At 46.1% G+C, this 17,545-nt stretch overlaps 2 protein-coding genes across 2 annotated transcripts in view; both read left to right on the forward strand.

The window, feature by feature from the left end:
- The window catches only part of LOC310775900 (NLR family CARD domain-containing protein 3-like), a gene marked incomplete at its 5' end in the record, with an annotated part of 253,183 nt that overhangs the window by 88,394 nt on the left and 147,244 nt on the right, over window positions 1-17,545 (forward strand). The window lies entirely within an intron of this gene.
- The window catches only part of LOC310774931 (apoptosis-stimulating of p53 protein 2-like), a gene marked incomplete at both ends in the record, with an annotated part of 51,012 nt that overhangs the window by 4,706 nt on the left and 28,761 nt on the right, over window positions 1-17,545 (forward strand). The window contains 4 exons of the mRNA XM_083635021.1: window positions 1,841-1,917; window positions 7,785-7,886; window positions 9,506-9,716; window positions 10,318-10,517. Of these exons, the coding sequence (XP_083491147.1) occupies window positions 1,841-1,917; window positions 7,785-7,886; window positions 9,506-9,716; window positions 10,318-10,517 (590 nt within the window). The remainder of the gene's footprint in view (window positions 1-1,840; window positions 1,918-7,784; window positions 7,887-9,505; window positions 9,717-10,317; window positions 10,518-17,545) is intronic.

Consider the following 17,545-nt stretch of genomic DNA (forward strand, 5'->3'; position numbering starts at 1 on the left):
GTATGCAGACCTCTAAGAGCCACATGGAATAGGTTTGAGCAGGTAAAACAGACCCCTAAGAGCCACCTGGAATAGGTTTGAGCAGGTAAAACAGACCCCTAAGAGCCACCTGGAATAGGTTTGAGCAGGTAAAACAGACCCCTAAGAGCCACCTGGAATAGGTTTGAGCAGGTAAAACAGACCCCTAAGAGCCACCTGGAATAGGTTTGAGCAGGTAAAACAGACCCCTAAGAGCCACCTGGAATAGGTTTGAGCAGGTAAAACAGACCCCTAAGAGCCACCTGGAATAGGTTTGAGCAGGTAAAACAGACAGCGTTTTGAACAGGAAGTCGTAACACAACTTGGTCATGTGGGCGGGGCTACATAAGGTGAATATACTATGGACGGTTTCAACTCGACAACATAAACATTCTAAACTTCCCCCAGCTTACTTCCTGTTCCAGTATTTGTTAGTACAATAACTGACAGGAAATAAGATAGCAACACAATTCCATGAAAACGTCACGAATAACTGAAACTACTTAAGGGGAAATTTGAGGGGGAAAGTGAGTGTGTGAGGGGTTAAGATTTAAGACCATTTATGGAACCCTAACACACTAAGAACAGGGCCCCATTAACTTCAGTTGTTTTGGAGAAACATGAAGTTGTGCTGGCGACCTCCCTGTGTGTTAACAAGGACTAACACATTTCAGATATGTTTCATTTGGCATGAGGGGGAGCAGAGGATGACAGCATGTGCATGTTACAGTATGTAGATATATATTACATAGAATTTGTAGAAGAGAAGATGCAAAGAGCCATAAAACAAAAGTTCATGGTGTCAACAAAGGGCAACAAAAGAAAACAGGGACATGCAAAATGTGAAAAAAAACAACTCACTACAGTGTTTAATTTCATTGATTGTGTTAGGCATACTGTGAGACTGGAGGATTTACGTGCGGCTACTTGATGGCCAAGACACACTTGGAAAACTGGAGTCTTGATACCTAGGAGTGCTAACTGTAGCACTCGATAGCTGAGTCTGCAAGGTTCGAAGATGGGAACTGTTGCAGCCTGGAGAAGCTATGAACGAACTGTCGAGGGTCAGCAGAGCCAATTCTTATAGGAGCCGAACGTGACATCACATAGCGTTATGACCTCATCCGTGATTTATGACCTCATCACTGTTTGTGACATCATCAGTGATCTATGACATCATCGGTTATACATGACATCACTATAGTGACCTGGCCCACCAGGTCGAGCTGTCTAGAACTGTATGACATCTGTGATTTATGACCTCATCCGTGATGTCATAACATTCATCACTGTCGACATCGTAGTAGGAATGATGACATCATCTAACAGATTGTCAGAAGAGAAGAAGAAGTTAAACAGTTAAATCTGCGTCTGTATTGCATGTTCAACCTTAATACCATTCCATGATAACAGATGAATAATTCTTCCCAATGAGCTTAGAGAGAGTTTAGAGTTTAGTAGAGAAACATTTTAATAAATGCATTACATTTTAACTAAATGCGTCAACTAAAATCTTATGATATTTAGTCAACTAAAACTAGACTAAAACTAAAACATTTCAGATGACTGAAATATGACTAAAAATAAATGGCATTTTAGTCAAAAGACGATGACTAAAACTAAAGGCGGAGGGGTTGTGCGTTGCGCACGGAGCGCGCTAGAAACGAGCACGCGAGCTGCGCGGAGCGTGTGAAGCAAGACATGGGCACGTGAAGCACGGAATAGTAGTAATAATACACACACGCACACTCTTTTGCAGTGAAACATATTAATATTATCATAAATATAAGTTTGTTTGTTTGTTTGTTTTTTTGCTGTCCAGGGGGATCCAGAGCTGCAGATCAGATGGTCAAGCGGAACCAGGTGAAGGGATCTGTGGAGCGATGCGTGGAGAACGGGGTGAGAGCGGATTGATTGATTGATTGATTGATTGATTGAAGACTTTATTGACAAAGAACACATATATACATGTCATACATACATACATAGGCCCACCATTATCAAAAGGATGAACGCAATAAAGCTGACAGATTTGCGGTCTGTTAGGAACGTGTCTGAGTGGAAGATGTACTGGTGAGTGGATGCCTGGGTGCGTGTAAGTGTGTAATAGTAGAGGTGCATGGTGAAAGTGCACTTGTGGGTACAGCATGGGTGTGCCTACCACACAGGAAGGGGGAGGACATAGGGAAAATAAATACAATCAAAGATCAATGAAATTAGTATTAAAAAACATAAATTAAAATATACTGCTCAAAATATAATAAAACCCAAACCAATAAAATCAATAAGATGAATAAGAACTAATATAAAACAATTTAAACCCAGCTTCTGTTTCTCCTGATCCAGCTCTTTACTGATGATTTAAATGAGTTGTAGGGGTTTATTGACTTGGGGCCCTATCTTCGCAACGGCGGTAATTTTGCGTTAGTTAATTGTGGGCGTTTCGGGCCGCTGCGCTTCACGTCATCTCGGTGCAAACCTCCATAGGTGTGTTTATGCCCAGATTAACAGGATTCACTCCCTTTAAAAGCCACAGCGTCACCGCCATCACGTCTGTGACAGGCAGCAGCTTCTTGCTTGCTCAGTGCAAGCAGAGTGACAGAGTGAGAGAGAGAGAGAGAGAGAGAGAAAAGAGAGAGGGAGAGTCAGAGAGAGAAAGAGGGCGAGAGAGAAAAGATAGCCTAGATGGGGAGAGCGAGAGAGGGAGAGAGAGAGAGAGATAGAGAGAGAGATGTGAGGCTGTCATGCATAGAAATCAAATAACGTGTTCATGCCCACCTGTGAATCACCTGTGTATTATTGCCATTTCACACGCTGAAAAAGGGCTGCTGCCCAAACGTCTGTGTGGCAATAAAAGTATTCAACTTGGAGTGCTGTCCTCCTTTCTTGATGGCTGTCATGAATAGTTCTCTTCTCAACGGTCCTAAAAAATCTAATCCGACCCAGCCCAACCGCTTGAGATGCGGACCGAGCTCAACTCGCCTGCCGTTGTCACATACACTCAGCCTGACCAAAACAAACAGTTATTAGACCTAGTAGGACATTATAAAAAAGCGTGCAATTATGCTGCTGCGGCTCAAATAATGGGAACCGTATGTGTGTGTTACTGCCATAAATGTTTTTCAGCTTTCATGCTGTTATATGGACGGACGTATGCTTATCCCTTTTCGGCTCTCTCTCCTGCATCTCCGCTGCGGGGCTGAATGAGTGATACTGCTCTATTTGAAGTTGAATTTCGTTCCACCAGCACACATTTTATTAATCAGCTATTTTTTATTCGTTTCTATTAATATATGTACATTGAATCCCACCAATTTAGTCCGTCATTTTTCCCTTGTGCACATAAAGACACATGCTTCCGTCACTGTCTGCTTAATGGCGAGAGCAGCTGTAGGCTACTCGTGACAAAACCAGACGTTGAATTTTCAACAGTTCACTTTTGCAGTAGCTAGGCCTAGGTTACTGGCTATTACTAGGAGGTGAGGCAGTTAAAGTTGATCTGGGTAGTAACACCATAGGTCGACAGTATGCCCCGTGTCTCCCTCTCTCTCCCCGACGAGGGAAGTGGAGAGGGCTATTGCGGTGCTATTAAACGTAGCCTAATGGTTGGAAAAGATCAACATTTGCTTTTTATTTTCTCCTACCCTTTCTCCTTTCCCTTTCTATAGTTGAAAATCAACGTGTCATTCTGAGGAGAGAAGAGTGTGTGCAGGCGCGAGGTGTTGGAGAGTGACATCCATGCCATGCGTAAATGTATCCAAGCAAGGATTTCCTGCACTGCGCGCAGAGAATACTATCTGCGCTCAGGCGTACACCTGGCGTAGTGGGGTTTTTTGCACTAAGACCAGCTATTTGGTGGCGTTAAAATTGAGAGCACCCAAAGCCCCTTTTTTTTAACACATTGCACCGGAACGCCTATTTTGGAACGGGCAACGCCCAAACCTCTGTTTGCGCTCAGAACATAGCGGCGGTATCTTCGCCAGAGCGCAAAATGACACTTGCAGGAGACAGATGATATAGGCTAGAGGCCCACGGACACGACTGGGCCACGCCTACACCTGTGTCTGCGCTTAGATCCCAGCGCAAAACTGGACGGTGGAGGCAGACGATAGCTTAAGATGCAGGGAAGATAGCAATAAGAGGCGCGCAAATGGCAGCGCAAACGATAGCGCCGTACGAAGATAGGGCCCAATGTCTGCTGGTAGACTTCCAAAGTACTGCTGCTGAATAATGACGTATGAATCGCTTGCAGCTAGCTGGAACTATGTGGGTAGGGCTGCCTCTAGTGCCGTGACCATGTACGTCACTGACCTTGGTAAAGTATTTGCAGAGGTATTTTGGTACAACATTGTTGATGATCCTGTGCACCATGCACAGTGATCTGTGCTACTCTTTCTTCTACTCTGAGCCATTTAAGGCTGTTGAAATGAGACTGTAGAAGTCCTCGGATGCAGTTGTAAAATGAGTCTGTATTTTGTCTGTAGCCTATTTTTCAGTGACTTAGAGATACTGGTGTACCAGGAGGAACAAGCGTAATCGAAGTGACATTGAATCAGCGCTCCCGCTAGAATTTCCAAGGCTGACCTGTTAATAAAAGTTGAAATTCTAGCTGGGAATTTAATCCTCTTGTTAACCTTTGAGGCTCCCCTTTGTGCCATGCTCTCCCCTGATAAAGTGTTATCCAGAACACAGCCCAGGTAAGTGACCTCCTCCTTTGCTGATACCTCAACGTCACCCACCGCTATTCTGAACCCAGGGGACCTCTTCAGTCTAATGGTGGAACCAAAAATAATTGCTTCAGTCTTACCTGAGTGAAGTGATAACTTGTTATCTACCAGCCAGTGACTGATCTTACGTGTTCTTTCAACCTCCCCTTTGTCTTGATGGGAAACCAGAAGAGCAGCATCGTCCGCAAAAAGAAACAAATTACAACCACAGGCCGATTTCATGTCATTGACATATAAAATAAATAAAAGTGGACCTAAAATACTCCCTTGAGGCACCCCACCCCACACACCTCAGGTATGACTCCACCCACCTTAATGTAGCCCTGTTAAAACCCATAGCCTTAAGTTTAAATAAAAGTATCTCGTAATTCACGGTATCAAAGGCTTTTTGTAAATCTAATAAAACCATGACACAATATTTCCCTTTGTTCACCTCTGTTCTGATTTGGTCTGTCAGATACAGTAGACGTGTCTGTGGAGTGAGAAGTTCTGAACCCCGTCTGAAGCTCATACAGAAGGTTGTTTGATGACAGGTGTTCGTTGATTAGATCAAATATGATCCTTTCCATTACCGTTGACACTGTGCTAAGGATCGAGACAAGGACGATAGTCTACCGTAGTTTATTACCTTTTTTATAGAGAGGTATAACTCTTGCTAATTTAAGATCATGTGGAAAATGTCCTTGGCTGATGGACATATTCAAAAGGAAAGTTAAACGGGGAGCGATGGTCTCTGCTGCATCCCTCAGGAATCTGGAAGGGTTGAGGGCCCTACGTTTTTTCAGTACCGTGTCACTCTTGAAAAGGAAAAGGTATCTGCCAGGATACCTTTTTGCCTGTAAAACAGCCCCACCTGTCTTTCCCTGTACGTATCAGTTGGGCTGGGCAATTTATTTACTAGTGTATTTGCTATGGTATTGAAGAATTTATTTAAACAATTAGCGACATTAATATTACCTGTAATCAGCGCGCCTCCTATGTCTAGATTCATATTTTTTGCTTTTGTCGTAAGCCTCTTTCCGTACCCCGTTTGTTTCAAACACTTCCACAATTGTTGTGGATTTGACTTATTTTCTGTTATTTTATCATTGATGTATTTTGCCTTGGCTTTCTTTATCAGTCTAGTTACCTCATTTCTAAGCATTTTAAACTCCTTTTATGTCTGCTCCTCCCTATGCTTACTGAATTTTATAAAGGTATCATTTCTGGATTTTATAGCTCCAAGTATTTCTGAGCTCATCCAAGGCTCCGATCTCATTTTAGCTCTTATAGTTTTTTCTGGTGCACTGTCGTCCACTGCTGATAGAAATAAAGATTTAAAATGACCCCAGGCTTTATCTACATTCCCACAGTTTAAGACGAGTGAGCAGTCCATGTACTTAAACTACCTTTCAGTACCTCACTGTTATAATTCTTTATTGATCTTAACCTGACAGTGTTGTGGTCATCAAGTGCTGCCCTCACCACTCTGTGTGTGCAGAAGATAATTGAATGGTCGCTGAGTCTACAGTGAATTACCCCACTGTTGGAGATTTTAGACATTAGTGCCAGGTCTATGGTGGAATGAGAGGAACTTGTTATCCGTGTGGGTTTATTTATTAGCTGTTTGAAGTTAAATTTAATGCAAAGGTTGTGGAAGGCCTTGTACATGGAGTGGTCACGTCTTTAGACGTCAGTGTTAAAATCACCCATAAGTATCACCTCCCCAGCCACAAACTCATTGTGTCTGGAGCACAGCTCCTCCAGCATAGTGAAAAACTCACTCTGATCTGGAGGACGATAGCATACTCATTGGCCCATTGCTTCTAATTTATCCTCATTAAGATCTATTCTTAAATTAAAACAATATCTGCTCTAATAAAAATACACCCCCCCCCCCACCCCTCATTTTCAATTTCTATGTCTACGTCTGAAATAGTAGAATCCAGCCAGGACTCTGAGATCCAAATTATTCCTGCCTTGCTACCATGCACAAGCTGCCTTATTTGATGAATTTTAGGGAGTAGACTTCTCACATGAAGATGGATTATGTGTAATCCTTTTGATTTACAAACGTCTATAATCTCCACATTAATGTACTGGCTTGCCTCCTCCTCTGCTGCTGGATCTGATGTCGTCGGCTCGGGCCCGCAGGGAGTCCGTTGATGTCCGTTGTTTGGCCCGGCGTTCGTTGTTCTGCTGTGCCGCCTGGACCGTTGTGGGAGGGCCGCGCGTCTCCTCTACTGCACGTCTGCTCGCTGACTGCACGGACCCAGTGAGAGTCCGCTGTAGGTCGTCACCCTGCTTGGCCTTCGCTGCTCTGCGGCCCCGCCTGGCCCTCTGTGGCGGCCCGCGAATCTCCATCGGCTCGGACCCACAGGGAGTCCGCTGATGGCCGATTTGATCGGCGCTCGCTGTTCTGCTGCTCTGTCTGGCCCGCTGTGCTGGGCCGCGTATCTCCTCCATCGCGCGGCCAGTCGCTGTCGGTGTCGTTATGGACCCACTGGGACTCCCAGCTCCACAGGAGGTCGTCCTCACGGTCTCAGCTCTGTGTCAGAGTTCACGTGTGACCACATTTACACCTGGAGTAGGTTCAAAGTTCAGTCGTGACCAATAAGAAAAATGTATGTTAAATTCAATAGTACCCCCTCAACTCATGCCAATAGTACCTCCTCACTCATGCCAATAGTACCCCCGGCAGCAGAAATCAAATGACTGATGTGAATAGAAGCGGTAACTTTAGACAGTCCTTCAGTAACAGACTCATATCCAACACTTTGATTCTGACTTGAGTGAAGTCAGTTTGTGGGGAGTCACTCATGCCAATTAGTACCCCTCACTCATCCGGTCCTCCATATGCTGATCTTGTATGCTAATAGTGGGGATAATACAGTACATGCTTTGAATTCCTTAGTTTGAGCTATGCAGTGTTCTAAGCAGACCTGATGGCATGCAGCTGATGATAGAACGCTGATCCATAAGACTTGAGACTTGACTTGGACTTGCAAAAATGACTTATGAGCATGTCAGTAGGTGAAGGTGTGTGTGTGTGTGTTGCAGGTTTGGGCTCCTCATTTGGACGTGACGCTGACTGACCTGCAGGACCTGGCAACCCGGCAGCAGCAGCAGATCAATGCCCAGCAGCAGCTGCTGGCCTCCAAGGTACTGTAGGCCTACAACACACTGAGTCCAATACACTCAATACAAGGTAGGCCTACAACACACTGAGTCCAATACACTCAATACAAGGTAGACCTACAACACACTGAGTCCAATACACTCAATACAAGGTAGACCTACAACACACTGAGTCCAATACACTCAATACAAGGTAGACCTACAACACACTGAGTCCAATACACTCAATACAAGGTAGCCTACAACACACTGAGTCGAATGCACTCAATACAAGGTAGGCCTACAACACACTGAGTCCAATACACTCAATACAAGGTAGGCTACAACACACTGAGTCCAATACACTCAATACAAGGTAGACCTACAACACACTGAGTCCAATACACTCAATACAAGGTAGCCTACAACACACTGAGTCCAATACACGCAATACAAGGTAGGCCTACAACACACTGAGTCCAATACACTCAATACAAGGTAGGCTACAACACACTGAGTCCAATACCGTCAATACAAGGTAGCCTACAACAGACTGAGTCCAATACACTCAATACAAGGTAGCCTACAACACACTGAGTCCAATACACTCAATACAAGGTAGCCTACAACACACTGAGTCCAATACACTCAATACAAGGTAGGCCTACAACACACTGAGTCCAATACACTCAATACAAGGTAGGCCTACAACACACTGAGTCCAATACACTCAATACAAGGTAGCCTACAACACACTGAGTCCAATACTCTCAATACAAGGTAGGCCTACAACACACTGAGTCCAATACACTCAATACAAGGTAGCCTACAACACACTGAGTCCAGTACCCTCAATACAAGGTAGCCTACAACACACTGAGTCCAATACACTCAATACAAGGTAGCCCTACAACACACTGAGTCCAATACACTCAATACAAGGTAGCCTACAACACACTGAGTCCAATACACTCAATACAAGGTAGGCCTACAACACACTGAGTCCAATACACTCAATACAAGGTAGGTCTACAACACACTGAGTCCAATACACTCAATACAAGGTAGACCTACAACACACTGAGTCCAATACACTCAATACAAGGTAGACCTACAACACACTGAGTCCAATACACTCAATACAAGGTAGGCCTACAACACACTGAGTCCAATACACTCAATACAAGGTAGGCCTACAACACACTGAGTCCAATACACTCAATACAAGGTAGGCATACAACACACTGAGTCCAATACACTCAATACAAGGTAGGCCTACAACACACTGAGTCCAATACACGCAATACAAGGTAGTCATACAACACACTGAGTCCAATACACTCAATACAAGGTAGGCCTACAGTACAACACACCGAGCCTCCCAAAATCTCTGTGCACACATCTCCCCCACAAACACACATTGTCAGTTATAGAAGTGGCTGCAACCCTTAAAAATGTGAACTATCCCTTTAAAGGGACAAAAACAATGCAGATTTATTTTGCACATCTCACACATATCCAAAAACTGTCAACAGTTTTGCAGACATTCATTTGGTTTGACAGTTATTGACGGTTGATTTGACTTACGTTGTGGACCAGTGATGTCATTTATGCATGAATGACATCACTGAGTGACAATCTGTCTGTGTTTGTGGCTGGTCCAGGAGCAGCGTTTGCAGTACCTCAAGCTGACAGAGGGGCAGCAGTCTGAGCAGGAGCGTCTGCAGTACCTGCAGCTGCCAGAGGGGCAGCAGTCTGAGCAGGAGCGTCTGCAGCAGCTCAGAGAGAACGCCCACAACCAGGAGGCCAAGCTGCGACGCGTCCGGGCCCTCAGGGGCCAGGTGGAGCAGAAACGCCTCAGCAATAGCAAACTAGGTCAGAGTGCTGGAGGTCTGGGGCAGCAGGGGGTGGAGGTCTGTTGAGATGTGGATCAGGACTAGATGTCTGTAATAAGGTCTGTGAAACTGAGACCTTTGTGTTACTGTTCAGCAGGATCATCTCCACAAGGGAGCACCATTTTATAGTTTTTGAAGCGCTTTCTGAAAATCACGATTTATGGCGATCACATTTACACACATTTACATAAATCCTAAGGCACTGCAGCATCAAACACAGTAACACGTCTAACACTGTAAACATCAGGCTGTTTAATAACAGCCAGTATTCAGATGAATATTCAGATTATGGACATTAGGAAATATAACATGGATTTATGGGAACTGTCCATCAGACTGGATGGATTAGATTAGATTATAGTAGATTAGATTATATGGATTTGACCCAGACTTTGGGTCAACATTGTGTCACAGGAATTACATTAAGCTGCTTGTCATTTCAGCTAAATGCCTGAAATGTCATTCAAATGTATCCTTTCACATTAATATCTGCTTGGCTGTGTGCGTGCGTGTGCGCGTGCGTGCGTGTGTGTGTGTGTGTGTGTGTGTGTGTTTGTGTGTGTGTGTGTTTTGTGTGTCAGTGGAAGAGATCGAGCAGATGACTGGGCTGTTCCAGCAGAAGCAGAGGGAGCTGCTGGTGGCCGTGCAGCGTGTAGAGGAGCTGAGTGACCAGCTGGAGGCGCTGAGGAGTGACAGACTGGAGGCTCCTCCCCCTCCTCCTCCTCACCACAACTCCTCCAACTCCACTGCCCAACTGGAACGCCTCTACAAGGAGCTGCAGGTCAGGGCTGCCTTCACACTGTCCGAAAAAAGGTCTTAACTCATTGAGTGCCAAGGACGAGTATGTTCGTCAATTCAAATACTAACGTAGAGTGCCAAGGACGAGTATGTTCGTCAATTGCGTTTTTTGACGGTGGGACGTGGATCAAAGCCTCTTACATCTCCTATAAAAATATGGGAGCTATTGAATGTGTATAACCTATTTTACAGACCCATTAGGTGGCGACAGTGCTCTCCAGATTAGAGAAAGTTGAGGGGAAAAAAGCAGAAAAAGCCCCGTGATGAAAGAGAAACCGATGCATGAGCCAGAGCGGCACAGATTGCTCTGGCTGCCTGGAGCCAACGTTAGCTGCGAACAGCAGTCAATCCGCTCCCACAAATGTCTCTGTCTCTGCTGCATAGCTTCTCCACACGATTAGCCGCCAGAAAATAAAACCAAAGCCAAACCATTCTCATGAGAATGGTTTGTCGCTGAGGAGCGACAGACTGGAGGCTCCCCCCCTCCCCCTCCCCCTCAAACCATTCTCATGAGAATGGTTTGGCTTTTCAGTGTCGCGCTTGGAGCCGGCACACAAGGCTGAGCGCTCCGAAAATAGACTGGGTGCAGCGCACTTTGAAACGCGCAGCAGAAAGCCTATAATCGGACGCAGCTTCATCCCAGCTCACAACCGAAACCCCAGAAACGCAGACGAACGCGAGCCCCATCCAGACTCCCCCGACGAGCGGCCGCCATCTGAACGTGGATCCGTGAGGCAGCAGAGCCTGCCATACTGTAGCAGGCAGCAGAGACTCGCCTGACACACGCAGCAGCCAGCACAGCGAGCAGAGCCACCAGAGACACTCCCACGGAGGAGGAGTTTGGAGTTGAGGGGGGTGTGGGTGCTGTTTATTGAAGGAAATTACTGTTCAGATGTTTCAGGTCAGAAAATATTAGTTTCAGAGTCAGTGATTTGCTTGAAATGCTTCATTTCACAAAAGGCTCAATATCTCAGCTTCTAGATGGAAACGCCTGTTTTTGCTGTTTTTGACCTATCTTCTCCGGCTGATAACTAAAGAACGGAAAATGATATCAATAAACTTTTTTTTGCTGCTGATACAATAGAGTCTCATCGTTCTTTGTGCGTGTTCGGTGTTTACATAGTAATATCACACAATATTCTGTGGGCCTCGAGAAATCACTGAAAACGCTCTGAAACTCTGGCACTGGGAGCGTCCGTTCTCCAAAAGTGGCTGGCACTCAATGAGTTAATAATAATAATAATAATAACAATAACAATAATAATAATAACTCATTCATGGCCAGTTTAGGACTGCCAATATTTAGCTCAGGCCAAATATTTTCATAATTGTTGGTCATCATTCAAGACCCACAGTAAATTATCTATTAGCACCAAAGTGATTTGCAATACCTCAAAATGAAGATGTACGTCTCTGGGTTCACCAGAAAAAAAAGTGAGCTTTTAGCATGTTCTGTACTCTACTTATAGCCATTTATATACACCCTGTTTTCACCAAAAAGGTCTCTCTGAGAAGAGAAATCGGAGAAAAGGGCATTTTTGTAAAGGACACAATCTCAGGCAGAACTCGCTCTCAATTCTTTTATTTTGAACTGTATTGACATCAGACATGTAAATACTATTCGTTATGACACAAATGACAAAAAAAAAATATATATATATATATATACATGAAGTGCTTTTTTTACATTCAACAATACAGTTTACTCAGTGTGAGTGAGTGTGAATGTGTGTGTGTGTGTGCGTGGGGCCCATGTGTGTCTCTTTACATTACATTACATTTCGTCATTTAGCAGACACTTTTATCCAAAGCGACTTACAATGTCACATTCTGTCAACATTAGTGGAATCAACTGTGGAACATCATCTACACAGATACACCCTTGCAGCAGTAGAGTGTATTGTTAGTCTCTGACTCCTCATTCAAGACAACAACTTCTTAGATCAGATATCTCTTTATTACTCTTCTTCTCCCGTCCTCACTCCCCACATACATACATCACAGTAACGTCCACAGCGCCACTCTCTGGCGCACTACTGCCCTTACATCTCCCCCTTTTAGTTAAAGGTTATCCGCCCTTCTTATACATCAACTAGAACATGTTGTGTCATATAACTTGTGGAAACTGGTGCATTTTAAACTAGGAGCATTTACACATTTAGAACATTATGTGCGAGGACATCATTTCTTTTTCTTTCCATACCACATCTTTTCACTGTTACACTACTCCATCCCTCCTCTTTTTTTTTTTCAAATGTCCAGTCTGTCTGGAGGCTTAGACTCCCGCCCCGACCTGGTGAACTTTATGTTAGAGGATACTTGGGGCGCAGGCACCACTCTCAAATGCGACCGGTTGCGCCGCAGTTGACCCCCCGGTGTGTCCACCATGTAGGAGCGTGGTGTGTGTGCTGGCCCTACAACAGTCCCTTGAGCCTTTGTAGGCATAATCCAAACCTTCTGTCCTGAAGGTAATGGTGGCAGAATCTGTGTGCGGTGTCGCCGATTGAATGTTTGTTGTTGCAGTGTTTTCAGGGCTGCATCTTTTTCCCTGAAGGACTGGAGATCCGGCCACTGTGGCTGTAGCTGTCCAGATGAGATGGGGACTGGGGTCCGGATTCTCCTTCCCATCATCAGCTGTGCTGGTGAGCTCCCTTGAGCTAGGGGTGTTGCTCTGTAGACTAGCAGTGCTTTGTGAAAGTCCCCCTCTTTTGCCAGGAGAGACTTAATGGTTTTGACGGCCCTCTCTGCCTCTCCATTGCTACGGGGATATCTGGGGCTGCTTGTGACATGTTCAAAGTCAAAGTCTCTTGCAAACAGAGCAAACTCATGGCTGGAGAATTGAGGTCCGTTATCTGAGACCAGAACCTCGGGGCATCCAAACCTGGCAAAAACAGCTTTGCATCTCTCAATCACCTGTCCTGCTGAAGTGCTGCCGGGCAAGTTGCACACCTCTATGTATCTGGAAAAGTAGTCAACCAACACCAGATAATCTCCATTTCTCCACTGGAACAGGTCCGCCCCCACTCTCTGCCATGGTCTGCTCGGCAAGTCTGTTGTGATCAACGGTTCGACTGGTGTCGGGGTTTCCTGAGCACAGGTCTCACATCTTTCCACCATTTGCTTTATCTGTGATGTGATACCCGGCCACCAGACGGATTCTCTCGCTCTTGCAAGGCATTTGTTGATCCCTTGATGTCCTTGGTGAAGTCTCTGCAGGATATCCAGCCTCATGTGGTCTGGGATAACCAGTCTCTCTCCTTTCATAAGCAGTCCTTCTCCCTCATGTAGGTCTGACCTGTCTGGCCAGTAGGGAAGTAACCTTTCGTGAACATCTCGCCTGTGATCAGGCCATCCCTTTTTGATGAGTTGGCGAAGGCGTATGCATGTGTCGTCGCTGTTTTGTGCATCTTTTATTTGTTCTAGTTTTGTGGGCGTTGCCGGCAGCTGAGCAATCACACTGTTGATGTACGCCTTACATTCCTCCTCCAGCGCCTCCTCTTCGTCGGTGAGTTTGTCTGGTAAGGGTGCTCTTGACAACGTGTCCGCTGTTATCAGATTCTTGCCTGGCACATGTATGATATCAAAGTTGAACCTGAGCAGCCTTATTCTGAATCTGAGTATCCTGGGAGGAAGGTCATCCAACGCCCTCGATTTGAGGAGTGTGATGAGGGGTTTGTGATCCGTTCTTAAGATGAAATCCAGACCACTCAGATATCCGCTCAGGCGCTCACATGCCCATGTCACGGCAAGGGCTTCCTTTTCAATCTGAGCATACCTTGATTCTGTCGTAGTCAGGCTCCTGGAAATGAAGACGACTGGTCTCCATGAGCCATCTGGCTGTTTCTGTGTCAGGACCCCTCCTAGCCCATAGGAAGAGGCATCTGCCGACACGACTGTCTCTCTCTCAGGGCTGTATGTCGCCAGCACAGTGTCCGTGCTGAGTTCTTTCTTTGTGTCCTCGAACGCCTTCTGTTGTGGCGCTTCCCACGTCCAGGTGACATCTTTCCTCTCCAACTCCCTGAGAGGTTTTGTCAGTTCAGGCAGACGTGGGGAAAATTTCCCCACAAAGCCCACCATGCCCATAAAGCGACGGACCTCTGACACGTCTTTTGGTTCCGGCATGTGCAGGATCGCTTTGATCTTGCCGGGATCCGCCCTGACGCCTTGTGCATCCAATACATGGCCGAGGAACTTGAGTTCTGTCATAGCAAACTGGCACTTGTCATTTAGAGTAAGCCCCGCCTCTCTGAATCGTGCCAGCACATTGTGTAGCCTGGCGTCATGTTCTGCACGGTCTTTCCCTGTCACGAGGACATCATCAGCGTGGCAGAGCACTCCATCCATTCCCTCTACGAGCTGAGAGATCCTCCTCTGAAAGTGCTCTGGGGCTGATGCAATCCCAAAGGGCAGTCTTTTGAAGTAGTACCTGCCTTCTGGAGTGATGAAAGTGGTGAGTAGCATAGAGTCTTTGTGCAGCGGCACCTGCCAAAACCCTGACGTGGCGTCGAGCTTTGTGAAGACTGCGCCTCCCTCCAACCTTGCTAGTGTCTCATCCACTGTTGGCAGAATAAGCCGCTCTCTTATCACACTGTCGTTGAGACGTGTTAAATCCACACAGATGCGCATTTTTCCTGATGGTTTGACTATGGGAACCATGCCCGCGCACCATTCTGTCGGTTCCTCGACACGGGCTATAACCCCCATCTCCTCCATGCGATCCAGTTCCTCTTTGACTTTGCTCCTAAGAGGAATAGCTACACGTCGCGGGACGGAGAGGGCATAAGGCTGTGCTGACTTTTTAAGTTTGATTCGGTATTCCCCTTTTAATTGGCCCAACCCTGTGAACACCTCTGAGTAGGTTGAGCGGAAATATGTCCCTACATCCTCAATGTGGTGAAGCTGGGGAATCATTTGTAGCCTCATGATTGCGGGGAGGCCCAGCAATGGCGTAGCTAGCCCCTTGACAAGGAAGATTTCCTCCTCTATCTGTATGTCCCCTCTCTGCAGCACTGCATCCACTTGTCCCATGGCCTCCAGTGGCTGGTTATTAGGGCCCAGCAATGGTCTGCTAGGGGGTGAGAGTGGGCCATACCTGTCTTCCACATATTCAGTCTCTGGTAACGCCGTCACAGACGCTCCTGTATCTATCTTAAAACAAAGAGACTGTCCGTTTATAGTCAGAGTTTCTTTCCATGTGGACTGTATTTGGGGATTTTTCATTTCCACTGTTCCCAAATATGCTGCATCTGACTCTGTCTCTACAGAATTAAGGGTTTGGGCTGACCTGCACACAACAGCAAAATGTCCTCTCTTGTGGCATTTCCTGCATTCAACGTCCTTTGCAGGGCAGTCACTCCATGAATGCTTTGAAGTCTTACCGCAGTTTCCACACGGCTTGACATTGGTCGAGAAAGACTGATGTGGACCTGGAGCATAACGCTGATTTTTCTGTTTGTAGCCATCTTTCTTGTATTTATTATATGCTACTGCATCCATGTGGGCAGGGGATTCGACTGAGCGTAAAACAGTCTGCTGCTTTCTCACTTCCTCGTGCTGCCTGACTTGTGTAATCGCTTTGGCTAGATCCAAGTCGGGGTTTAACTGTAGCCTCTCCGACAATTTAGCATCGCGTATTCCAACTACAATCCTATCTCTGATCATTTCATCACGCAATCGCCCATAATTGCAATGTTCAGCCATTTTATGCACATCAGTAATAAAGTGTTCAGCACTCTCACCCTCTTCTTGGCTCCTTTTGTTAAACTTTGCACGTTCAAATATGACGTTATGTACTCCAACAAAGTGTCCATCAAAAGCCTGTTTAACAGCCCCGTAGTCCTTTAGCTGCGCTGTGGTGAGAGGCAGGGAAGCTAGTATGTCGTCAGCCTTGTCTCCCATGGTGTAGATCAGGGAGTTTACCTGATAATCCCCCTCCTTCTCCTCCAGCCCTGACGCTATCCTGAAGCGTTCGAATCGTCTGATCCATGTGGGCCACGAACTCGGTTCGAAATCGAACGGTCCCGGAGGTGTAATTGCCAGCATGTGTTCCATCTTGACTGTGTGGAGCTGACGCTGCGTTAGCTGGTTAGCTTAGCTTCGTTAGCCTCTCTTCTGTGGCTTGTAGGCTACTGCGACGCACTTTCATTCACCAATCTTCTCTTAATTGCGTGGACTGGTCGTCACAGCTGCCAGACCTATCTGTCGTGGGTGTAGCGTAGCCCTTCTGACACCATGTATTGTTAGTCTCTGACTCCTCATTCAAGACAACAACTTCTTAGATCAGATATCTCTTTATTACTCTTCTTCTCCCGTCCTCACTCCCCACATACATACATCACAGTAACGTCCACAGCGCCACTCTCTGGCGCACTACTGCCCTTACATAGAGTAACTGAAAACTAAAAAAAAAAGTTGAAAAAAGAAAAGAAAAGGAGTTTTCAATCTTCGGCGAAAGATGGGCAGGGATTCGACCGTCCTGACCTCATTCTGAGATGTGGGCTCACAATCGGCTCCTCATCTGAAATAAAAGCAACATATCCTCAGTAAACTATATAATCACATTTAGTACAGAGACAGTGTAGTGTACTAGTGTCTCAGTAAACTATACGATCATAGAATGCAGAGAGACAGTGTAGTCTCTCACACACACACACACACACACACACACACACACACACACACACTCCTTACCGCGAGATCATCAGGGTCCTGTCGCATTGGAGTCCAGTCTTCCTCGCCCTCGACATGGAAAGTGGCCGTGCTGCTTGGCTCTGTGTGAAAGCAATTTCTGTGGCGAGGCTGCTCGTTCTCCTCCTCCTCACAAAGTTGTGACTCCGTCTCGTCTCTTTCGGGCTGGCACACAGGAACGGGGTCCGGCTTGGGTTTGGGACCAGGATCGATCATGTTGGTCACGGGTTTGACTACCGCGAACAACTCATCCAGGTTCGCTGCCCTGGCTGCAGCAAGGCGACCAGCTCGTGCAGCGTGCCGAGAGGCATTTCAATGGCGTTT

Source organism: Poromitra crassiceps (genome assembly GCF_964638095.1).
Source record: "Poromitra crassiceps genome assembly, chromosome: 4".
Taxonomy (NCBI): Eukaryota; Metazoa; Chordata; class Actinopteri; order Beryciformes; family Melamphaidae; genus Poromitra; species Poromitra crassiceps.